General features: G+C 39.4%; 1 protein-coding gene across 1 annotated transcript in view; it reads right to left on the bottom strand.

Moving 5' to 3' along the window:
• The window catches only part of LOC109640517 (cadherin-12-like), an 85,486-nt gene that overhangs the window by 47,502 nt on the left and 12,078 nt on the right, over positions 1 to 25,906 (bottom strand). The window contains exon 2 of the mRNA XM_020104578.2: positions 7,220 to 7,661. Within this exon, the coding sequence (XP_019960137.1) occupies positions 7,220 to 7,465 (246 nt within the window). The 5' untranslated portion in view covers positions 7,466 to 7,661. The remainder of the gene's footprint in view (positions 1 to 7,219; positions 7,662 to 25,906) is intronic.

Below are 25,906 nucleotides of genomic sequence, written 5' to 3'. Positions count from 1 at the left end.
CAGCGCTGTTGTCAAATAAAATATCGGCAAGCCCATTATTCATTTCCTATTAATCATCAGTGCAATATAGGTTTATTGACTGAATTGACTGAAGCTGCTCAACTACTGGTTGCATGGAGGAAAATGGAGGCTCCTCTCACCGGCTGTTGAAAAGCCACATCTTTACAAGTAATGATTGTGCTGTACAGGGAATTCTCAACTCTGAGACAGGATGGTGTTTCATTTTTTTTAATACCTTCAGGATTTGCAGCACATGGTCCCTCATTGACAATGACCATGCAGCAAACTTGCATATTGATTCACTTGTGTGATTTTCAGCAGTTTGTAACAAGCCTCTGTAGAAAATGCTGTAATTGGATTTCTGCAAACCAGGATTATATGGAGCCCGTCTCAGGAATGCATATGGAAAACTCAACTCCTCGCTGAAGGCATACCAACATTGGCCAAGGAACCCTGCACCATTATATTAACCAATTTGTTTGGTACCTTTATGCAAGATAGCCATGTCCTCTGACTTGTATCATAAAGCATTTTAATTTAGCTTTATCGTACTTGAATAAAATTGAAAAAATGTTTTCGGTGGGTTACACTTTAAGCAAAACTGGGGCACATACTATCTATAGTGTATGTTTCCTGTCCGGATTCATATCGTGTAAATCAGTCAATATCAATGTGTGAGCAGATCTATTTTCACACTGCTATTCATTCTTAGCTCTGAAACTACCCTTCAGTCCTGCAGCCCACTGTCCTAGAAACCCAGTGCTGTGATGACAGAGTAGCGTTATGTTGGCATATAGGCTGCATGTTATAGCTCGTTCACTGCATTGCCAGACCGTGTGTGTGCCATGTCATACCACATTATGACTACTGATTGAGTGGTAAGTTCTTGCAGGTAGGTGGTGTTCTGGTGAGCTGCTGATGGAAAGAAAACACTGTCAAATGCGGCAAGCTTATTATAGCTGATCGATATTGGCTAGCGAGCTATTTCTTTGCTGCTGACAGCTCCGAGCTCGCTATCTGGGTTGTGTCATGCCTCAGTCAGGTAATAGGGATGGAGGCAAAAAAAAAAAAATAGCCCACATTTGCACTGGAGTGTAGGGATGTGTGAGAGAGAGAGGAGAGAAAGAGGGGGAGGGAGGGAGAGAAATCTTGGGAAGATGGAGAAAGGACAAAATGGAATAGATTGACAGATAAAGCCTAGGGTGTGTGACAACAAATAGAAACCATGGCGTTATATTCACCTCTAAAGCTGTATTAGCGCAGTTCAGCGCTCTGAACACCTCACCTGCTGTTGTTAACAGGAATTTAAGAAAATCCTGACAACTACATTCACTCTTTGCAGCTTGAGGAAGTTTGTAACCATGATTGTTGATATAACTGTTATTTAAATCTCAAGACCTACTGAGTCATCTTTCATTGAGGTTGACTAAATTATTGGTTTCATGGTATATTTTCTTTTGCATAACACATAACATGTTGCACGGATGATTTTTGATATATCACATTAATGTCCATAATTGTTATTGATTATCTCGGAGACTCGGGTTAAGGCTTGATTCCCTTTTCTAATATCACACTTGATTAAACAATACAGTGATATTGATACAACGTACAGAATGCAATTTTCTACCCAGAATCACAACAATATTACCTATCAATGTCAAGATTTGAATGGAAAAATGTTGACCATGCTAGTAAGTGATACAGATTGGGACATTAGCCCACCATTTGGAAATATGATCCAGGCAATTCAGGAGAAAAGTCCATTACCCACGAGGACAAAATATATGAAATGTATTACTTTGGCAGGACAGATGAATGGTATCATTAGCTTTTATTTCAGGTGTTCTTTCCAGAATTTCTTGCAACATTCATCATCAACGTACATTACAATTGTAAATGTCCTCAACCTCTTAATATGTTCTAACGAGCAGCTGAATCACTGGCACACCTCATGCATAATCTTCACGAGAGCCATCCTTTTAAATTACACTACTTTTGACATTGAATTACTCAGGCAACATATTTCTGGATGAATAAAATCATTTGTGAGCATTTTAAAGGGAGAGTACTTTTATCAAATTTATTCTGTTCCTTCTTCACATCGATTTAAAACTATATTCTTATTGCTTAGTATATGTTATTACCTTTTTAAATGTCTCTGTGATTGAACGTTGCTGTATCTTTGTGTCAGATCTTCAACATGCTTTATGGATCACTGATTAAACAACAAGATTATTATTTGGCATTTTGCTCAGGCGGTACATGTAGCCGCAGCCTTTCTTAGCGATAGGTCACTGAATTAACACAGAACAGTACGAAGCAATCAAGTCATGAAGCCTGTTATTTTGGAGTTGGTGTTTATTAGCTGCTGGCTTGCACTTTGTTTCACTCAAGTATTTTACAACAGGGACTATCATCATCACGCCGTGTAAACAGGTTTGCTACTTTCATAAGGGCCTCTTTAGGTTTTGAAGCATTTTACTGCTAAATTCTGGAGCGTTTAAACCGAGCTACATTTAACAACGTGGAACCCCTATCACCAGTAAGGCTGGTAAATTTCATGTGGTCAGATGATGGAATCTTTCTTGGTCTGGTCTGGTGCGTAAGTCTTGTTGAAAAGGTTTTTATGTCCTTCTTATAGGTCCTTATTGAGAGATTAAATTGTGGGCTCCACATCAGTGATAAATCTCAGCCAGGTGTGGGGTGGGACTGGCGGGAAGAGCCATCAATAAAAAGAAGGATGGCCATTCCTTGTCAGGCAGGAAGCAATGGAATAAACAAGTTGTGGGAAAAACAGGGCTGCCCTTTCTAGCAAAAGTGGTTTATTGACTTTTATTTAAATGAGCGACCTTTTGTGCAAGTGTAAGAAATGAGGCGTTGGACCATGCCACTGCATGCCATGGCATGCCCTGTATTGCAGCAAAGGGTATGGAGAAATTTTTTCTGTCCTCTTTTAGGTTCCTAAGTGTGACTATCAAAAACTGATTTGGATTTCTCTTTAACCTTCAGTGATGTGATGTTACGGCTATGGTATTTGCTCTCAGACCTTAATGGCTGGAGTGTTGGTGATTTTTATGGAACTGATTCCCTGACTGCATTTTCTTGCCAAGTGTATAATTTGTTTAGTCCCCTTTGAGAGAGGCTTGCTCATTTCCTTGCTATCATGTTTCTATGTTGGAAGAATAATAAATAAAATACAATCTAGACACTGTGTTACTCATATGTTGGTCCAACCGCTTATCAGCGAGATTGCGAGAAGGATATGACTGACAAATGGTCTCTCAGGTCTCTCTGTCCCTTCTCTATCTATCTCTATCTCTTTTCATAAACAAAACAAAGTGTACAAAACATATTTTATTTCTTTTTTACTGTGCTGTTCATTCATACATCACAGTGACACCCTGTATGCAGTGTTTTGTAGCATCCACTCAGAAAAGTCCCTGCATTGTTAGTGATGGCAACCCTGAGACATACATACATTTTGATTACACCTCCTCTTGTAGTAAGTGGTCATTATAATATTTATAATGCATCAAATGACAAGCAACATTTCTTTAAGTGGATTCTGAATTGCGACGTTGCTTTAATTCTAGAGAAAATATGTCAAACAGCAATTCATGACCATTATGTGAGAGTGCGATGATGCTGGAGAATAGCGGCTGAATTCAGACTTTCACAGAGTGAGAAGAAGCAGCCTGGCTGCCACAAAAGGTTGATTTTTCTTGTAGATAATCACGCTCAGTGGAGGAAAGGCCTTGGCATTATCTAATTGTGAGTGCACAGGATGTTGCATTAACCCCCTTAAGCCCTCTTGGTTGTAATTGCTAATCTGCAATAATGTGGTTGTTGTCAACAGCAGATTGTCAGAAGTTTCACTACACAAAGGCTTAAATGCATCTCGAATAAGAGAATGATTATTAATCATTTATTTTGGTGGGGCGAAACACTCTTGAAATTCTAATGTTAATCTCTGTTTGTTCTCTTCGTTTGAACTCGGCAGTCACACAACTTGAACCTGGAACAAGTGGTGTAATACCTTTTCTAAATATTCTTGCCAGACCACTTTGTCTTTATTTAGTTTGGGCCCATTGTGGTATCAATAACAAGTAAATTTGATTCACTCTAAGTACCAGTTTTCACTCTTGCAGACTCTTTTTTTAAACCACTGAAGTTCACTTGCCCTTGAGAGTGGCCCTTGAGCAGTTGCTCCACATTAATGACAGCAGTAGTAGAGCTGAGGACCATGTTGGATCTTGTCGTGACCTTATTTACACCTCAGGGAGTAAAGAGGATAATTAAATAAGTAGTGTAAGTACAGCTCCCAGTTGTGACCGTATCATTCCTCTCACGTTCAGCTTCTGTCAACTCAACTTCCTTGATGAAGAAGCTGTTAAGGCAAGAATATATACCTTCTACCATGAATATTGAGATGGAGTATTGTTTGTCTGTAAAATCAATATGAATATATCAAAGCACTTCTTGTTTTTCACAGATAGACACTTTGAGGTTTTGTTCTCAAATTAGGTCACATGCATTTAATGGTATAAAAGGCTGAGTCTAAATTAAATCTCTTACTTTATTTTGTAGTCATAGCATACAAGTGGAAATGCAGACCTGGCATATTTTCCACTCGATGTCACAGAAGGAACAGAATGTTGCTTTGCTTGCACTCATTAATCTAAAATAGACCAGACAGCATGTAAAGAAGGTTTTTTTTCCTGTTCTTCTTGCTACTTCTGCTTTTTTCTTGCCTATATTTACCTAACATTCATATTAATGCATCACAAGAAGAGCTGTGTCCATTGTTTAAAAATGTATGAATGAATTTATCTGTGAGTACTTATAATTTAATGTTGTATACCTTGATCAGGCATGTACTTGGTTATAAGCCTCATATGTTGTTGTCAGGTCTACCTCTGATTAAATCGTAGTTTTGTACAAGTTGATGACTGAAAATCTGTGTTTATTAAAATTTAAATGAATTTAATCAATCCATATTAGCAGAACTACTTTTTCTGATGAACTTATGTGTTACACCAATGTCTTCCAAAGCTTAAGAAATAATTTTATTCAATTTACTTTTCGGCGTGGAGCCACAGAGAGTAACCCAGATACAATCCAATGCAAACCACTAAATCTGGTGGGTAATGCACAAAGACAAAGTTGTTGTAATTCTTGTTAAGTGCCCCAATACTGTTCACATCCGTTTGGTGGAGAAAGTGATTGGTGTCAAGTCGTATTGGACCATTATTTTTGTGGTGTGGTGTTAAATGGGCCACAACACCTCAAATGACGTAGGTGTGGTAACTTGGTAACTGTTTTTAGAATTGTAATGAAAAAGAAAACCGTTGGACATCCAACAAGATGTTGTTTTCAAGCACAGTGTCACTATAGCAACCGCTGACACTTTCAGGTTAAAGCCACCAGTCAGTCAACAAACTAGTTGATCTTTAACACAGGCTGTCTGACTCCCCACTCCATCTTTAATAGACTGCTTCCTCTCCTCCACTCTTCCTCCATCAGCGTTTCTTTTTGTCTCCTGTCTGCCAAAACTACCACATCTTGTTGGTAACATGAATTACGTTTTCAGTGGCTCACACTAATTAGTCGTTACTTGACTGTTGCAATTACACTTGGCAGAGATGCATTTAGTTTTAACACTCTTGAAAGGGATGTTATTGTTGTTGACATGATCAAGTTTGGTTAAAATTGGCACAGAATTTCAGCAAGACTTTATTAATGTAGAAAACAACCCAAAAGAAACCATCTCTATACTACAGATGGTAAAAAATGTACATTATACTTAAAAGAAAGGAAGCTGCAAAGTGAATACAGTGTGGTGAGTCTGACTGTGAAAGAAATGAATGCTGAAACCAAGTAATAACGCGAGTAACAATATTGATGAGCCCACAAAACTCTGCAGGTCAATGAACGGAAATCATGTTCACAAATTACCACAATTAGCATTACTGTATCACAGGCCAACCATTCACTGCAGCAAGAGTCATGGTTCATTAGAGGTCATTTATTGGCCTCTGAGATAGTGCTTGATAACTCCGTGGATGACATGTCACTGGCATCCTGCCTTCCCAGTCTCTAGGCGTTATTTAACCTTTATCCTGTTAGAGCAAGCGAAAAAGCCTTTCACTTTAAGATTGTCCTGACAAAGACGGAGGGTCGCATCTCCAAATGCTTTTCATATGGCATAGAATCAGTCAATTATTATGAAGCAGTGCAGCGGTCCAGGATTAAGTGACTTAGGAGGGCAGCAGACAGCAGCCTCCCTCCCCCTACTTTTAGCCTCAGAGACTTCCACAAACAGCATGTCTTGTCAGGGCTGATTGCAGTGGCACTGGGGCAGATAAGTCAGTCTTACTTTTATCCTGTATAAGCTAGGAGGGCCAAATTACAACTTTAGCCTTAAACCCCCACAGAGGTTACTTTACGAATGTTTTAAGCTACGGCAGAGAATATATGTATAAAGAAAGTCCTAAACTAAAAACATGGATGTCTGAGGTTGAGATACTCACAAAAAGAAGTGTGTCTGATGGGATGCATGTATATATCTCAGTCTGAATTCAGGTTATTGGTTCTCTCTGCTGGCCTTTTATTGCTGTCAGCATCTTCCCTGGCTCATAACTATGATGTTCTGACAGTTTTACAAGAACTGTAGCTTAAATTTATTTCTACCACGCCATTGATTCTTTCACCCTTTCACTGTCATGTGAGTCTAGCTGGTTTAACATTGAGGTGCGGGCAGGGCTCCATTAAAATATATAGATTTTCTCCCTCCTCATGACAGAGACATTTATATCTTGAAACACTAACAAGCACGGACAGTTTTACAATAAGGGCATTATTAGATTAGAAGGTTCAGGCTCAAATGCAAAAGCAAAATGAAAATGGGTAACCTGCAACAATTGCTTTGACAGTGGGTGGGTATGTTCATGTGATTGGATAAGGACAGTCTTGCCTAAAAGATTACCCCAGTGTTTACATTTACATCTGCTTATCAATGTAAACTAATATATTGCTGTATAATATTTAATATAAGGTACTCAGAATAGCTTTAAACTTATTCTAAATCAGTGTATTTCTCTAATCTTTTTCTACTGCTCCCTCCATTCACCACCAATTCAATTTCTCCCAAGCTCCTTACTATGTGATTTATGACTTCACCCACACCATAAATAACAGAAAAAATAAGGCTTTTTACCTTTCCCACATACTGCGGGTCTGACCCCATGTACTCCTCCAGTACAAAGAACTGGTTCCACACCCAGCCCCTCTTGACCCGCTGAAATCCAGCTGCCCCATTCCTCATCGGGCCCACCAAGCTCCTGGCATGCTCCCTCCCCGTCCTGCTTCGTCCCAGCGGCGGTGAAGGTGGACGTAAAGAAGAGACTGAGCCTGCGTTGACAAGGATCCACAGGAACAGCAGCAGGCAGTCCCTTGTTAGCATTGGCGATCTGTGAGGTTCAGGCCCCCAAGTTAAAGTCCAGTGATGAGAGCTGAGCCACGCTGAAACAACTTGTGAAGGTCGTTATGGGGAATGCTCGCAGTAAGACGGAGGGGGGCTGGACCAGATGTGGCGAACCCACAAAGCAGTTTTCCCAGATCTGTCAGGATCCCACTCAGAGATTTATGGAGCTCATCACCTGAAGGAAACAAAAAAATGCATAATTTAAAAAGGGTTTGCAGAGTTACCTCATTCCGCATTAGCTCCATTATTTATCATGCAGTGTGATCTTTCTGATTAGAGACTGTCTTATCGCACATGTGCTCATCATGCACTGTGAGTATGAGGTCTTATAGTCTCAAACATAAAAATAAACATTATATTCATCAGACACTTTTCCTCAAATCATATTAGTCAGATTACTTGTCTTGGTGAGAACAGGGATTTTTTATTTCTTGTCATTTATGTGCCCCTAACATGCCACAGACCTGTCAGGGTAAGAGCTCTCCTCTGATTGTCAGTAAAGGGTGAAAGTCATGTTTTATTGAATGACGCTTTAATGAGAGGATGCAGATGAACTTTTTAGTTTTGCTGCACTTGTCTTAGTATTTTAATGAAACCTTGTTAAAACCCTTTTGAAACTGTTGAATAAAACATACCATTGTTACATCAGCTGCAGGCAACCATTTGATGGTATAGGGCGATGCATTGACAGTTCATACATCAAAATGGCACGTCTGCTGTATGAGGTGTCAGTGCGAAGCACCATGCTCACACTGATTTCTTTTAGATACTTTGCTTTCTCTCAGACATCACTCTGGTGAGGAGCACAACAGATTTGACAGCCGCGGCCACAGGAGATTGTTCCACTTGCTGCGGCGTGTCATCTGACAGACTGCTTTCTGTCAAAAAGCGGACTCATTCAGAAGATTACCAATATGTAATCCAGCTCACAGATATGCAATTGAATATTTAATTTGTTCTGTCTTTCAGTATGCGTTGTTTATGTCTATACTGTAATTCAGTGGTCGTAACAATGAGCTGTAAATATGGGCAGGTTCACGGCATTGTCATGTCTTGGCATTGTGTCTGATTTTGCATGCATGAGTATAGCATGAGGGTAGTCACAGAAAAAAAATTTCTTTGTGCCTGTCTCAGAACTCATTTCAGAGAACTCTAATCGCTGTGTATAATATTTATTTATAACAATAAATGTAAGTTTTAAAAACGGTTCAATTTAGATGCAAACATCCATCAAAGTCTGTCTTTCAGTCATGAGAGCCCAACTAGCTCAGGTATCTTCTGTCAATTTGAAACAAATATTTGTATTTTATTCTAAAATATATTTTTTTGTCATTTTAAAATGTGTAATTATGCAGTTGATGCATAGAAGAAAAATAAATACCATGGAACCTGATGTTGTTAAGCCGTGTTCATTACTGAGCAGACATCTATCACACTGTTCACACCTTGTTTGCATTCCTGGCGACCACATCAACACTCAAGCATCCAACTCTGGACTTGTTAATTGCGCTGACAACAAAAGAAGGGAAGCAAACACAGTTGGATTGAAGAATGGATCTAATGGTTTCCACACCTGTTTTATTGATTCCTCTCTTCCTCTTAATGCACTTGTAAGTTGAACAGTAATGGACGACAGCGAGCTTCTAATTTCATAACCGGAGCCCTCATTGACATCATTTTCTTTGATTAATTGTACAGACTTGGAACATCGGCTTCAGAGGGAGACGGCTTCAACAAGGTTACGCTGTGCACCCGTATCCATTTATTCTCTGTCACCACAGTATCTTAGAAGTCAAAACCGATCTGCAAAGTTCTCCATGCAAAATTGGCAGGAACTGTCTGGACACGGGTCAGACATGCCTCTCCCGCAGGTCACTCCTCATTTAGCATTGACATAATGGAAAATGACTGTTCCCATAATTCCTGCAAAATCATGCGGCTGCCACTGTACGGCCCTGGGAGGGCTTGATGCATATTTTATGAGAAGTTCATTAGCATGTGTCGGGCCTTCGGTTGTGAGCCTTGACCCGCGTGTCTACTTCAGATAACACGACACAGCGGGCTGACAGCGTTCCCACACACCACCTTCAAAAATCAAAGAACATATGGCCGGCCGATCTGCTGGTGTAGACAACCACCCACGAGAGACTCCCCCAGAAAGTTATTAGTCGTCAAGGCTGCCATGAACATGACAAACAAATAAGTAGGCATTGACTTCTAGATTGGATGGGAGTACTGAGTCATCTGGAAAGACTTCTTGTTTTTTCTCGATGTTCATTTCCTGATAGAAATGTGGGCAGAGGCACCCCCCCCCCCCACTTTTTTTTTAACAACTGCCGTGTTTTGCATCTAGACGTGTCATTCAGAGGCATAAAAAAGTCATAGTGGTTTTAATAAGGTCACCGATCTGCCTACTCACGGTTTGAGCAGGAATTATTCATTGAGTGAGTTTTCAAAAAGCTTTTGAAATGTTAAAAATGGATGTAATTCTCAATATCTACAGCATAAGGTGTAAGTGTGAAGGATGCTCAGAATGTAATGAGTCGTCACCATTTTGTGTCGGTTTATGTGATGGTTTTTCACACAGAAAATGCAAAAGTCTTCTAAGGATTGATTATGCATCCAAAGCATGTAGTCAAATGGAGAGGAATATGTGAAATTAATATAGATGATTCAGTCATTCATTTTATTGCATAATTTTGCATAATCCAGCTAAAACATTTTACATGATGAGATGATGGATGTGACGATGGGAGATATCCTGGACTCTGATAGCTGGGGTGTGAGTAACAGACTCTGGATATTATCTCGATGAAATTTTTCTCACACAAAGGCATCTTTTTGCTGTTTATCTACTTTTTTAAATACTTTGAGTAAAAACATTAAAGGGAACAAAAATTTGAATTTGAAAAGCTGATCGTTATCCTCAAGTTGAACTCGACCAACACAATTGTTGAATCAGTGTTAATGCATTCATTACAGAACTTGTCTTTAGGCATTTGAGCCATGTCATAAAATACAGAGCAAAAGTTTATTAGTGTACATTTATTTTTGTTTGATAAGCTCATATAGAATATTTTAGTTAATGTTCAACAGCAAAGTTTTGGGGTTTCTTTTAAAATTCAATTAGTCCAAAATTCATAAAGGTAAAAGAGTGTGTTTGCATTCACTTGTACTTTGTGAAAAATATTTCAGGCATATACAGTATATTCACTTGGTTTCATAAACATTAAAATGTGCCAGGCCATCCATCAAAAAATCTGCAATTGAAAGAAAGATAAACAAAGGACTTCAGATATTTATGTGCATATGCATGTACATACAAGTACCAGTGTCACTTGAGTACAGATCATATCATTGTGAACATCTGGTCATAGAAGCAGAAAGGTCTCCTCTCATAACAACAGATTTGTTGATGTTCAGCTCTGTCACCTCAATGATCCCAGTGGTGACCTCTTCTGAACTACAGCTCTGACTGATGAGAAAATATGTGCACTGAGCCGATGATGGAAAAAAAAAAAAAAGTCTTAGTCACTCGGGGAGATCACTGTGAAGACATTTCTTTTGTTTGGCTAAGACTGAAAGACGACTGTTATATCAATGAAATCCTACAGGGGAGGAGTGGGAGGAGAGGAGATGAGGGCGATGTAATGAAAATGGGAGTAACAACACAGCTGGCCAGTCAAGCTGAATTATCAGAGAGCACTTCATGCGTAGGTTATAGCACAAGCACAGTAATGAATAGTGAACAAGGTAGCTTTGTTAATTACTTGTATGCATTTACTTATTTACTTTAGTTTAGCTTCAGCCAGTGTGTCGACTCGGTGTACAAACAATGTGCTTTATCCACATCTGGCAAAGCGTTTTCACAAAGGAACAATGACACCTTGCCTAAATCCGATTTAGGCGAGGTGGCTTCCTGCAGGCCTGTGCACAAAACCTGCATCCAGGAAATGTAGAAGCATTTCTTTCTTTTCTCTCCCACGCACATTATGTGTGGGGAGAGCCAAAGGATGCCTTCAACTCACATCACATCTGGCCCTTTGTTAAACTTGGTGGTGGATATGAAATGCTGTGGGCAGTCATGCTAGGAATATGATGAGTTTTTACCTGGCCAAAGTCACCCTTCAGTGTGTCACTTATGCTGCTCCATCTATAAATATAATAACTTTGTTCCCTCCCACTGGGATTTCCACTCAGACCTTGAAAACAGTGGGTGTGTATATTTCTGAGTTAAAGTCCTAATGCAGCAATGAGACGTTTTCTCTCCTCAAGTTTATCCCACAGAAAGTAGGGAAGAAAAAGGTGTATTTATTTTATATATATTATTAAGGGGTTCAGACCACCAGCACAGCATTTAAAATGAACTTTGCTGAACAATTTCGGCCATAAATAATCTTGGTGTTGGTTGAGAAAAAGAGATGATACCACTGTTGAATCCAAGTTTTTGGAGCCATAGATTTGTCCCGAGGAACACCTCTATCTTTCATTGATTTCATTAGAACTCAAAGACAGGAAGCCAAAACACATTCTTTTAATAGTGACAAATGGCGACGTCTCTTGTTGCCAAGGCTATTTTTGTGATAAATGTGCCTTGATGCTTACTTCACTAAAGTGCTCTGTCAGCAGAACCGGGACTTTGCAGAGGGTTTGAGGTAGCGTTGGGGAAAAGCTGCTTCGCGCGTGTGCTTCTTACAGCCTGCAAATGTTACCCTCAAGAAATCAATTTTTTTTATTAAAAATCAGTAGTTAATTAAAAAATGGTCATTTGAAATATATCACTGAAACGTTTAATCACTGATTTTTAATAGGTTGTTAGAAATTGCAATGTAAAATGCACAGGAAATATTAATGGATCTCTCCAACTCCACCACTGTCATATCAGTAGGTTCTGATTAATGCTAATTCTGCTAGTAAATGGGTAGAAGCCCAAAATGAATTTGTTGACCAGATAAAAGTGAGCAGGAGTCAGTAACTAGTCAAAGAGCTCCAGTCTGGTCTGTGCGTTCAACAACGTAAAAACTTGAGATCAAGTAACTCTTGAAACTCGTCTGCATTGGATATTTCAGTGTCGGATACAGATAAATATGGAAAACATAAACAAAGTCTCACCCTAGGAATCAGCAGATTTATAATGTCAGAGGACTTTGATTCTGGACCAAAATAAGTTGATCCCGACATCCCTAGTTTGGGCAACTTGCACGGTGTTCAACATGGAAAGGCTTTGACAAGTGACTGCCAGGGAGCACAGTCTGGCAATAAAAGCAAACGAGACAAGGTTAGGTTTGTTGCAGCGAAGAATACAACAGATGTCAACTCTTTTTTTTTTTCTCTATATATGAAACGTCTGTCGCTCCCGTCACTCCTACGGTTTCACTGTGACACCTTCCTGCCAGAGACAATAGTTTCAGACTAAACCCGAGACAATGCAACGCTTATTTCGCATTAACAGAAATCACGGAGGACGGAGGAGATACTGACTTTACTTCCATCTTAAAATGATATTTCTAAGTTTAGAATGTGAGTAATTAATAATATTCTAACATCAATCAACATTAATGACTAGTTTACTCAGACCTTATCATTTTTACACAGTTAAACCAGAGATTAAAGCTCATTACAGAATCAACACAACAAATCTGTCTTCCCTTCAGTTGTGCTTTACACTGATAACGCCGTGCTCAGCCCTCTTTTATCACATCTTATCATATTTTATCATGACATCTGAAGTTTTGACAGATACAAATATTCAGTCAGGAGACATGATCCTCTTCTGGAGCAGTGAAAGATGGGCAGCTACTGGGATGAAAGATGAAATGAAGCAGCACTGCTGCCCCGAGGCATCGAGCATCATTGGTGCACAGGCAACTGTTCTCATCCAGATAGACGGTTCTCAAGCACGTACGGCTACAAATAATTTTTGACCCTGTGACTTGCTGCTTGAACAGTCTTGAGGTGGTCACTCTCACGATGAGGGACTCTTCAGTTCCTTCCTGTGACATTTGCTCCCTTTTTGTTTTAGATAGCTGCCGCCTTACACAGTCTACGAGGAAAGCAGATATTCACCGTCTGTTACACCTTGTTTTAAACCCAATGCAGCTTATTCAAAGCACGTCAGACCTGCGGCAGGGTCAGTTCTCTTTGTCTACACTGGAAGCTTTCAGTCACTGTGTTGCTGGTGTGTTAGAGGAGTAACACAATACGTAATTATTGTTGTTGCTCGGTGTGCAAGTCAGAAGCAAATAGATGAAATAAAAAATGCTTCAGATTGGAAGTGAAACACAACATATTGTGATGATGGATGATTATAGACCTGCCCATCTATACACACTTTTTGTATCAAGTACGCATTTTGAAACCAATGTACCATGGTATGATTTCATCTTTAAGCAAATGCCTATCAACTGTAAATAAAGATGGACGACATGACATCTATCTAAAAGTGAAACCAAATTAACCTCAGTCCTCAGGTTGCTGGCTGCAGTATAGGTCATAAATTCTGCCTCCTCCATTTTAGTTCATTATATATTATAGTCTTTTTCCTTCTATAGTATTAATAATCATGACAATCGTGAATCTGTTCCCTATGACAATAATCATGGCACCAAAATGTCATATTGTGATGACATCCCTAGTTGGCATCATTGAATGTATATTGATATGGATAACTTCAAATCTTTATCGTTCCTACAGTCGTCTGCGGTGCTGCCAAACAGCAAAGGAAGAAGAAACATTCACACCAGATCTGTTTCTCTTGCCTTCACAGACCTATCGAAACAAATATTCGTAGTCAGGAACGATTCAATCATTTGTAATGCGATTTCAAGAGATGTAAGCTAGAATCCATAAATAGACAGGAACACATTTGACCTTGATTCTGCATTTCACATTCTCCCTCCCCGCTCTTGCTGGACGGTTCATCAAACAAGGACTATTCTTTGAAGTCCCTTGCAGAGGTAAATGGACATGGCTTGATTCCCGTGGGAAACTCAGACATATACAGCAATCTTTTTGTACTGGCAAGACTTAAAGGGATGAAATTCTGCTTATGTTGGTGTATGATGTTCTGAAGGAGAGATAACAGGAATAAGAAAGTTTACCACACAGAAGTATTTATTCATTTATTTATTTTTTACTTTTAAGACTCTTCAAGGTCAGGAGGTGTGCAGCTGATGGACGTGGGTTTTAGGAAACACGAGTGATTCTCACTGAACCAGAATTCTTTAAGGCCACGACTTAATTTACCACTCAAGAAACTCTCCAGAGATTTCTGCAGCCACAATCACTAAATGTCTGCCATGTTCCTACTCTCTTAAAACGTATTCCTGCAGGATAGAGGAGCTGCTGTTGCATCCAAACATTATCTACATCCTATTGTACTCCCAGATCATATTCCGTCCAGATACAGCTTCTTAAGTTCAATTTCCTCCAACTAGGAACAACTCATATCAGTGAGTGTACACACCGTGAGATCACCTTGAGTATAATCCAGTGACTATGATAAATAAATTAGGTGTGTATTCTACCGAACAAAGAATGGCTCACTGTTAAAAAATGAACTTTTCCCCCTGAAGATATGGAAGGCTTAGCTCGAGAGACAAAACCAGCCTGAGGCAATAAAGAAGCACCACACTGACTCAGCTCTCACCAGCGTGAACATATCTGAATCCCCTGCCAACAGAGAGTCTATGATGCAACAGATATGGCTCTGTTGAAAGGTTATGATTAAGAAGGAATTGTGAACCATCACATAGATGCTCGGGATCTGAATTATAGATTTTCCTCCTCTTATTTTGGATGCTATGAATAATCTGTGCACTCACATGTATTAAAAAGTAAAAAAAAAAAAAAAGATATCCCAAAATTGGAACTGCAGAAAAACCGATGCCTGGTTCTTTGAGTCAGAGCTGCCACCGCTCTCTGATCCGAGCTGTATAAATGTACATTAAACTAAAAGGTGTGAACGCGGAGACCTGTCACCGCACAGCTTGACTACGATCCCACAAGCCAAACTAACGGTGGGGGGAAGTCTTGCTTTACCTGCAACTACAGGGTGTTCAGTGCAAACTCAGATAGTGCTTTGGCCCCTGCTGCTTCAGTTTGAACTAAGAGAAGACAGAGTATAACACTGAATTTTGAACCCTGTTGGCATTGTACAGTGTGTCATAAAATTTTCCTGAAGGCAATGTCATTTCTTTTCAGAGGAGGAAAAAAAGATGGTGAGGCAGATTATTACAAGACCAGTAGCATTGGGCGAAAGGTCAAATGCCTGTCTTTTCAAGGTAGAAAAGAAAGAAATCTCCTTAAATTTTTTATCACGTCACATTAAAAATCTTATAATATGTTTCAATACCCTTGACAAAACTAAAGGATGAAATGGTTGTAGGTCCTCAATGGGGATAAAAGCCACAAATAATCCAAAATATCCTCGTATAATATTTTGTTTTAATGTCACACAAAGGGTGGATTTGCAGCAGAGTGATTGTACTTCATTTCTAGGAGAAAAACACTATTGATTAACTATCGGTGAATGTGAGTGTTGTCCATTGGTGTTTTCTGACAAGCTGCCTAATCATGTAATCATTTTATTTTCTACAACAAGTGATGCAGACATGCGTTGAGTTCCCACAGTCCCACGAAATAAATGATTCACTCAGTCAATTAAACCACAAATCGCCTGCTATCATCGTGCAGCTTATTTAATGGTGTGAGTCCCAAAATCTGCGAGATACCAAAGTTGAGAAGGGAATAATAACGAAAAAGCCAGATTCAAATGTCTTTATTTTCCCTAATGCAACATAAACTGAGAGGCGCTTAAATTACTGCATTAAATGCATCAGTTATCCCCACACTTTGTGAGGGAGAGGAGAGATTTAACGTCCCCTTAAATATGGTACATTAAATGAAGTCACTGGTTAAACCCCTTAACGAAGGGATAAATTGAGACGCTAAAGTATCATTGAGGGGTTAACTTTGAATTACTTTCTTTGTTGTAAAGTATATTGTATCATTGAGTGTACAACATATAAATAATCTATAAAACCTTAACTGAACCCAGTTGTTTCTTGTTGTTCACTTGTTTGCAACAGCAGGATTACAACACAATAACATAATTTAGCGCTGTCTGCTTAAGGTTTGACTTGATATTGGATATATATACATGTATATATATCAACTTATCTTTACTCATATACTTAAAAAACACACTATTGGAAGGAACTGTTTCTTTTGGTATGTTTAATTGCCACACAAACTTGATCACATGTGTATTCAGCCATCAAACATACCAAATGTACCTTGCATATTTATTTCGATTGAGGTGGCAGGTTATACATGCAGTATAGAAAAGTAGAGAAATCTGGTGCCGGCTGCTGAGGATGTAATGTTTATTGAACAACTTAGCCTTGATTAAATATCGTTGATCTGATCCAGTGCAGTTAATTAGTGTTGTTTTTATCAGATTGTCCAAAAGAGTATTTTTAGGTTTTTATCGAGCCCTCGGTGTGTTTGGTGAATGGGGAAAATGTTTTGAGGTGTTTTGCATTTGTACCCTCCATCAATAATCTGCATAGCTGCAATTTTATGCGAAAGCAATTGATGTACTGCAAGTTGGCCTCTTTAATCACACATGAACAGCTTTTGCCGATTACAGCTGTTGTGTTCTTCTAATTACACTGATCTAATAAGTGCATTTGCTCGCTGTGACAGACATATATCCCAAGCTATTATGACTGTCATTATTCGGCCGCAGCATTTTTCAGCCAAACACATTTCCCATTTTTGCTTAATTAGACATTGCTAAATGTTAACAGATAAAGCATGGACGAGCAAGTCAGCCCGCGTTCGGATTTACACCCAGACTGAGCAGATGGCTCTAAATTAGATATGAGACCGAGACCGAGAGAGAGAGAGAGAGGGAGAACAAACGGGCAGGGTTCCATTCCAGTTTAATGGTAGAAAAAAGAACTTGCCACTTTCACTTCTGCTGCATTTTGAAAGTGCCAGTCCATATTCTAATCAACAAGTGTGGAACTTCCTCTCATCCGAAGGGGGATTTATTTAATTGTGTGTTTTTTTTTTTTTTGTTCTCTTCTTCAGTTGTCTGCCAAAAGCAAAGCTATTATACGTGGCAGCTTTGATATTGTGTCATATTCAATATTTAGATCGGAAGGTTTTCACCCGGTAACAGTCTTCACATCAGCCGCAGCCTCTGTTACTTATCATGTTGATGCAGTGAACAGATAACTCCCATTTCACACCAAGTGATAAAACTATCTCCTGAGGTTGGTGAAGTAAAGAAAAGAAAAACTCTGCAATCATCTATTAGAGTAGAATTGCCCCACTGTTCATTTTGAGTTCTCACAAAGAAATGAATAGTAAACACATCAAGATATATAGATAAAAAGATGGTTATTCACTGAAGCTTAATCGGGCGGACATCTTAACCTCGGCTTTCAGCTGAATCCTAACGACATCTGACACTTCAGTGTTTGCCATTCATGAGACAAGTTAGTCTTTGCCAGAGAAATTAAAAACCCCTGAAACCGCCATGTGTGTCAGCATCGCGTGGGTAAGACAAACAGTGCCGAGTCACAGCCGGCTTGTTGTTATGCAGCGCTGCAACATACAGCTCTCTCACCGCTTGAAAAGTAAGTACAGAATAAGTTAATGCTGAATACATTTTCTTTAGCTCCATTGTGTTTTTTTTATCTCCTTTTGTTTGCATTCTTCCTTCCACAGTAATGACTGTAGTTGATGGGGGAACTCTCACCTGATGAATGCCTTTTTATTTGATTGTATCAGACAGCTCTAAAAAGTGTATGTGCGTGTAGAGGCTTGCCGACGCTTAATTAAGTGGCTCTGATGCTTTGGAGCCGTCACTTGTGTGAATGGAAGACGGGGGAGAACTGAAAACAAATGGAAGCCCCTTTGGTATGCACCATGGACAACATGGTGCTCATGAATATGAAAATCACTACTTGGCAGGATGTGTGGCAAGTACTTTTCTGGACTCGGAGATATAGGATGTGGTACATCTACTGTATTTCGGTTGTATGGTACTTCTTTTTTTGACAGTTAAGGTAGTTAATATAACGATTCAGATATTCCCAATAACACAACTTGGAACATCTCTACAAGTCAACGTCAAACTCAAGGTAGACAGGTAGAGAAGAGTTTACGTCCAATGACGCCCTCATCAAACTATATGCATGATGTTTCCCACATGTTAGGTGTTATTGTTTATTAATGATGGATTGATTGACCGTTCTATTACACATCTTTTTCATACAGATACACCCCTGAGCGTTTAACTTTACCATTGTATTCAAAATACAACCACATTAGTCTCTTTTTCAGAAACAAGATTCATCACCATGGTTTTTCTATTACCACAGTAATCTAAATGCAAATTTTAACTGTCCCGTTTTCCACCAGGATGATGCTTCTGGCACAGCATGTGCACTAGAATTGAGATGTTTTTTTTTTTTGCCTCCTCTCCTTATTCTACCTCTGTTGCAGGAAAATTTGATCTTGGATGGAGACTCCTTATCATGTTGACATATAGTAAAAGAAAGGATGTTACTAGCTGAACAGAAATAAAGCCTTACATTCAAACATTGCCTCTACGGGACGAGACGGTCAGCTGGGGTAAAACTGTAAGTTGAGTTATGGATTCATGCTGGAACTCTACGATTAGTCCTGATGTTAATTTGGAAACAAATCAAATTGCAGTTTCTTCGACAGAAAATATTTTAAATTCAATCCTTGTGGGACCTGCTGCATTTACCATCTGAAGCAAAACGTGTCAATCCAGTTACTAACGTTGCTCGGGGAGAAGAAAAAAAAAAAGCATCATACACGGTGTGATGCCACAGCTATCCTGGATGCACTGATATGGATTGGTGGCAGTGAAAGGCTTCATCATTCCTGCCTCCTTCTTGCACCTGCCATCAATTTTCTCTGCATGGGTATAGTCCTGAGTGACACCTGGTGAGTTGCTTTCTCCTATCAGCACCCCTCCTCAGGACTGTAAATTCATCCATTGAGCCGAACGTGTCCGTCCTTGTGTAACTTTAAACCCACGTGTCGGTGGTCTGATACCAATAATCTTCTGCTGCACGTTGCATCTTTGTCATTGCCACACCGGATTGTAGTCTTTCATCGTGGTCAGGGACGCTTGCTGTGGCCCCTGTCATCCTCTCCAGTTCATTAGAGTGAAGGCTCTGGGATATCTGTGCCCACATCATTAATTTCTGCAGTGTCTCCTAGAAAAAGCCAACATTTATTCAAAGTAAAATATAACCGCCTCTTGAGAGTCAGCAATATTTGTAGTTTTAAAATCCCTAAAAATAATTACATCATACCTTTGTGTCTGTACTGATAAATTTAACGTGTCAAGAAATGCACCTGGAGGTACAGAAAGTGTTGCCGTATTCAAAGTTCGGAACAAAATGCTAAATCATCACCTGAACCTGAGAAAAGCAAACAATCACATAAAGGCTGAACACACAGCAATGAAGTCAGCAGGTGAATACAAGCTTTTTATTTTTTTGGGGTAAAGAAATTACTGAAACAATTCACCGTTCAGGGACAAAGTTTATCTCCTGTAAAGTCTTTCTTGCTAATGAGGGCTCTCAAGCTGGATTTAAAAAATCAACCCGTGTGAGCTAATTTTGCAAAACACAACTTGTTTATGTAGCCAGTCGCCAGTAGGTTGAAAGACATGATTAAGTCCACCACTACGGGCTCTATTATCGTTGGTACCTGATACAAGACTGGCCAAGACGGCTCTCACACTCTCAACTGAGGCTAATTACACATTTTACAGTCCCCGCTGACAAACTGTACTGCCTGTGTGTGTTGTTGAAACGTAAAGATGGATTTAATGTTTCAACATTTTGAAATGTAGTTGCAAACCAGAATTGCTTCGGAATATACTAACGTAGAGTAAACACTGATCAGAGAGATGTGCAGTACCAAGAGCAAACACACTGCTGCATCGTGCACTGAATACTGACTCGACCAGAGCTGTCAGAACATGAGGATGCAGGACTGAGCTCCGGTGACTTGAGGATATGGACCTAATATAGTCGCAGGGAAGTGTAAATTGAAAAAAAAATCTTTGTGAAAGAACTCTTTCTACTGCTGCACCACAGCAACAGCCTGACAAGCCTAAAGGTGCACTGGCAATTACATGTAGCAGAAGCTTAATGAAGTCAAGACTGTTCACAGGCAGAGGAGGAATTGGCTGGACACAAACTACCAGAATGTATTTCTTTGCTCTGAAATACAGAATAATATGCTCACACTGACATGAACAATGTTAATAAGTTGAATTTCCTATAACTTAAAAATGTCTAATGTACTGCAGTATAAGCCTTTTTGTTCAAGGCGACATTTAGAAACATTAAATTAAAAACAAGAACTCTGACTAAGTTATCCTAGTTTCTGTTAAAGTGTGTTTGTCAATATTTGTCAACGTTCCAATAATCGTTATCGGAATAACCATGTTGAGCTTCCCTTTCCCGAAAGAAAATAATTAGTGTATTCAAACATTTTAATAATTTCTCATGATAATTATGTTTGAGAGCATATCTGCTGTAGTCCATTAAGCATTTAGGATAAATCTTAACTCAGAAAGGTCTGCTTAATTATTTAATGCCTCAAATGGATTCAGTCATCTACATCAAATGGACGAACATCAAACAGAGGATAAGGAGTTGAACATTTTTGTGCAGCAGAAGTTTTTATCCACTGTGAATGAAACAGCTAAATCTGCTGATTTCTTTTTGGTAGAAACACTTTGGTTTTCTCACATGTAAGAAATCACCCTAATTCCATATCTATTTTCTGTTTATCAACATATGAACAACTGCACGTTCCTGGAAATACAAACAAGTGGCAGCTTAAAAAATCTCATGTGTAGCCCGAATGTCAGGCTGGTAAATAAACTGGCCAGGACAATACACAAGTTAATAACTTCTCGACGGCCCACCAACCCATGGCAGAATTTCCTCTGCCGCTCCTAATAGCCAGCGGTGTTTGTCATGTGTGGAATTCAATTTTCATATTAGGTCACCACAAATAAATTGATTCATGAGGCCTTACACTAGATGAACTGTAAATAACTCTAAATAAGCCAACTCCACAGGTATCGTTGCTGTTGGACCACATCTGTTGCAGTAAATAATCACGAAGACGCATAGTAACTGCAGGGAGTCTGCTCTGATCCAGACAGGGAGCAGCACATTAGCATGTTAATTTATTTTACACATTCATTAATCAGCGTGTATGTAGGTTCAATGTGTTTCTTAATTACTCTGTGTGAAAGGAGGCTAAAGTATTTCATGTTTGTATGGATCAAATGTTTTCTTGTGGTTAAAGTTGTTTTATCACAGGACAACCGAGAAAACCTGACCCTGACCTACGATACGACCCCGAGAAAAGGTTTGCTGGGATGGATTGCTGTCGTTAAATTGGGGCATTGATCAAAAGATAATACAAGCTAACATGTCAACACACGAGAGGAGTCTCTTGTTAATTTGTCATGTAGGGGCTTTAATCAACTTATCCAGTTCTTCAGTGTTTGTGTATGATATAAATTACCTGAAACATCTGTATGATACTAAAGACTAAAACTCACTGTGTTGGAGCTATAAAAACTTTACCTTTTGTTGTTGTGATTATAGTGTACAGCTCGTGGTTTGTGTAACTGAAGAAATCAGAGCGTTAACTCCTTTTAAAAGTTTAAATTGATCAACTTTGGAAGTTTGTATAGCTGCAGCCAGGTAGAAATGTCCATTCAATCAGTGGTAGATGACAAGCCTGGCTGATAAATGATAAAACACCAGTGTAACCCAGAAATATGATACTTCCCTGGTCTGATTGAGAATTAGACGCGATTTCTGCACTCTAAATTTCGATAGATTTTAGAGTAAGTGTGGTGGTTGCACCGTGGATAGTTAAACCAATGCCCACTGAGTCTGCAAATCGATATTCCTCCCAGCACAAAGTGTCAGAATGTCAGCACGGCAAATTTGTGTCTTAAAGGAATCAAATGAAATCACAAGGACCTGTGTGTTATGTCAATCTTGTTATTCGATGAAGTCTTTTGTAGCAAATTTCACGAATGCTTTAACATCTACCTTTCTAAAAGTGTTATTTTTGTAACTTAGGTATTAGGCTCACAGACTGTAATGAGGTTTTTTCACAGCATATTTATTTCTTTTTCACGTCATATAGATCTTGGTTGGATAAGGAACTCTTCCTACAAGTGTCAATCTGTCAGAATTCACTGGAGTCCAGAATCCAACTGAGCAATTCAGTCTTTCATTTTCAAATGTTTGTAAAACCGGTAAAAGCAATAAAAAAAATGTAATTGTGAAAGCAAGGTCTACAGTGCATTCAGGAATTATTCAGATTCCTTCATGTTTTTCATATTTTTATGTTGCAGCCTTGTGTTTAATTAAAGGTTGCCCTACAAGCCAAAAGTGAACTCGAGAAATGTTTGCTATTGTAAAGTAAAAACTGATATTGACTGTCGTATTTATTTATCATGATTGAAGTATTTAGATCATATGCTTGGACACTTTATCCTTAATTTAGTTCAGGTGCCTCTTTTTTCTCTTACTCATCTTTGAGATGTTTTTACACCTCAACTGGAGTCTGTCTTTGGTAAATTCAAAAGGTTGGAAATGATTTAGTAAAGCACACGCCTCACACATCGGTGTTATCAGGAGGTTTTGGTTCAATATGTGGTGGCAGCTGGGAGTGTTGATTATTGAGATTGCCCAGTGAACACGCAGTACGCTCTTGTGAACTCCTGACAGGCACTCCGAGGGCAGGTGTTATGCTGAGGTCTGCCTGCCTGCTGAGAACTGCCCATCATGGGAATGCACACAGCTAAAGCTCTCCTTACCAATGAGATGCAGAGCTCAGCCCTACAACGCAGCAGGACTTCTCCCGGTGCGGCCGGTGGCCAGTCGGGTTGATGTGTTTCAAAGAGAGAGACAACTGGACAAATGAAACAACAGCCTAAAACACAACGTTGCAGCTCTTTTATGCTCCTGTGAGAAGTGTAAATGACAATAAAAAATGTTCCGTTACAAAACTAAAAACAAGTTTGACAATGGCAAGAATAAAACAAAGTTGAAGGAACTGCCTGCAGAGCGCAGAGACAGGGTTGTGTTCAAGCACAGGTCTGGGGAAGGCTACAAAACATGTTTAAGTACTTGTAAAAGTATCTGAAGTTTGTCCAAAAAATAGCTTCTTTGGTGTTTTTTGGAGGAAAGATAAGTGTGATGATTTAACATGGCTTTACCCGAATATGCTTAGTCACAACTGCACGTTAACGCCATCCAAAGGCAGCATACAATCTGCTGGCAGCCATTGGTGAGTGTTGCATCTCTTGGCCGGTCGACCGTTGGTCATCGTCATTTGGCTTCTGTCAGCTTTTTTGTCTTTTGGGTTTGCCAGGCTGCTGCAGTTAAGCCAAACAGGTTTTACGAAGCTGTATCACAGAAGACAACTGACACGTTAACTAATACACGTGTATTTGCAGGTTAGCTGTTCTATTTAAAGGCATTTAACCTAAGGACAAATAAATCCCTCTTGCATGTGTGATCACATAAAAAAAAAAAAAAAACAAACTGCCAGGAGCCTGATTTGTTCTCTTTCTTCTCAAGTGCGGCATCGTTTGTGCATCTGCTCTAATGCTCTTTGCTTTACCTTTTTGTTTCAGCTGTCTGCTCCTGTCTATCAGCCCGACGCTCGTCCTTTTCTGAGACATCAACAGATAAAAAGCAGAGCAGGTGTGGTGTTTATGTGCTTTTTAAAAAAAAATACTCTTCCTCGGGCCGTGATAATTTTAACGTGTACAACACATTTGATTTATATTGATTTGTCCATCAAATTACTTTTCTGTGCACTGAAGTGTATTATCCTCCAGTAGGGAGTTTAACGTATTTCCTCTGGATGTAGAAATCCCTTTGACAGATAGAGCATATTTTATTTTTTAATAATGAGAAAATTAATGCAAAAAATTCAAGGGTGGTTGCCTGAATATATCAGTAACACAACCAGGTTTATTTCTCCTTTATTGGAGTTATGTCCTTGAAATAAACCTCCCGACGAAGCACTCTGGACCTAATTTCATTAAACGATTTTGCCAAGTCAGTGAACCTAAAATGATGCAGTTGAACTCTCTGGTCTCCAGTCTCTGTCAAGGGGAGAGGGGGTGGGAGTGAATCAACCTCAGAAAGGTTACGATGCCGCGGCCTCCAGTCAACCTCAACTCCTCTTGAACTTGCTCTTTTTTAACCTTGTGTTTAAATGGCTGCTTCATTTTCTCCTACATGTTGTCCATTTTCCGCTCAGCTGTGCTGCAAAATAAAACTATAGGGGAGAGACAAAAAAATGTTTTTGTTATGGGTTATTAGGCACACAGTCACATTAAGCTGAGCCTCATTATCACAGCAAAGATAAACTCAAAAAGCATTAGGGTTGAAACTCACTGATGTATAGCTATGATCATCACATTGGTTATGCTAATGGCTGTTGGAGTTTTTCCATGTGTATGTGCTACCCTAATGGCCATGTTCATCAACGTGAGCATGTCTATAGAGTTAGAGTTGGAGAGCTAGCACAGTGCTGAATGACAAACATTTCCTTAAAGCCTTTCTCTGACTTTGCGAGTATTTAAAAACTGCAGTGACCCGATCTCCTTACCTCAAACTAATGGGCCATTATGCACATCGCACACACTGGAAATTATAACGGTAATCTTATTAATTAATGCAGATTAAACAATTGTGAGCTGGAGAGACTTGTGTTTAGGATTTCGCCTGAGGCCGTCCTCGGTGACCACAGTATGTGATATAAAGGATACGCCTCATGGAATCTCATCTTCCTCCCCTTTAGCAATCAGCGCTGCAAGCTATTGATGTTTGCAGCGATGCACTCTGTGCTGCCTGGCGGTATTACTCTCACTGCCAGCTAAAAAGGTCCACTTTAACCTGGGATACCTTTTGTGCAAATGGGAGAGGAGTCACTTTGAGAGCCAGACTTTGAGGTGGATGTTCTACCGGATTAGTGCTTTGAAACGGTTGTGATCTCATTTATTTGCCACCTCCACTGTCTGCTGTCATCTGCCTCTGATTACGGAAAACAATATGTGGCACAAAGCATTAGGAAAAGCAAGGGTGATGTGCTTTCAATTAGGAAGGAAGTATTTTTATATTTAGCACGCTCCTCGCTCGGTGGAACTGCATGGCCCATAAGTCTGATGCTTGTCTAGAAATGAAAACAGATTTCGTGAGTAAATAAGAAGATACAAGTCGTCTTTATTTATCATCCGATAACTCAGCCCTATTTCATCTCTGAACAGAGCCGTGGCTGTCCTCTTTCCCGAGGTTCCTTTTT

Source organism: Paralichthys olivaceus, chromosome 17 (genome assembly GCF_024713975.1).
Source record: "Paralichthys olivaceus isolate ysfri-2021 chromosome 17, ASM2471397v2, whole genome shotgun sequence".
NCBI classification, from domain to species: Eukaryota; Metazoa; Chordata; class Actinopteri; order Pleuronectiformes; family Paralichthyidae; genus Paralichthys; species Paralichthys olivaceus.
This window is presented reverse-complemented; position numbering and strand designations above follow the sequence as displayed.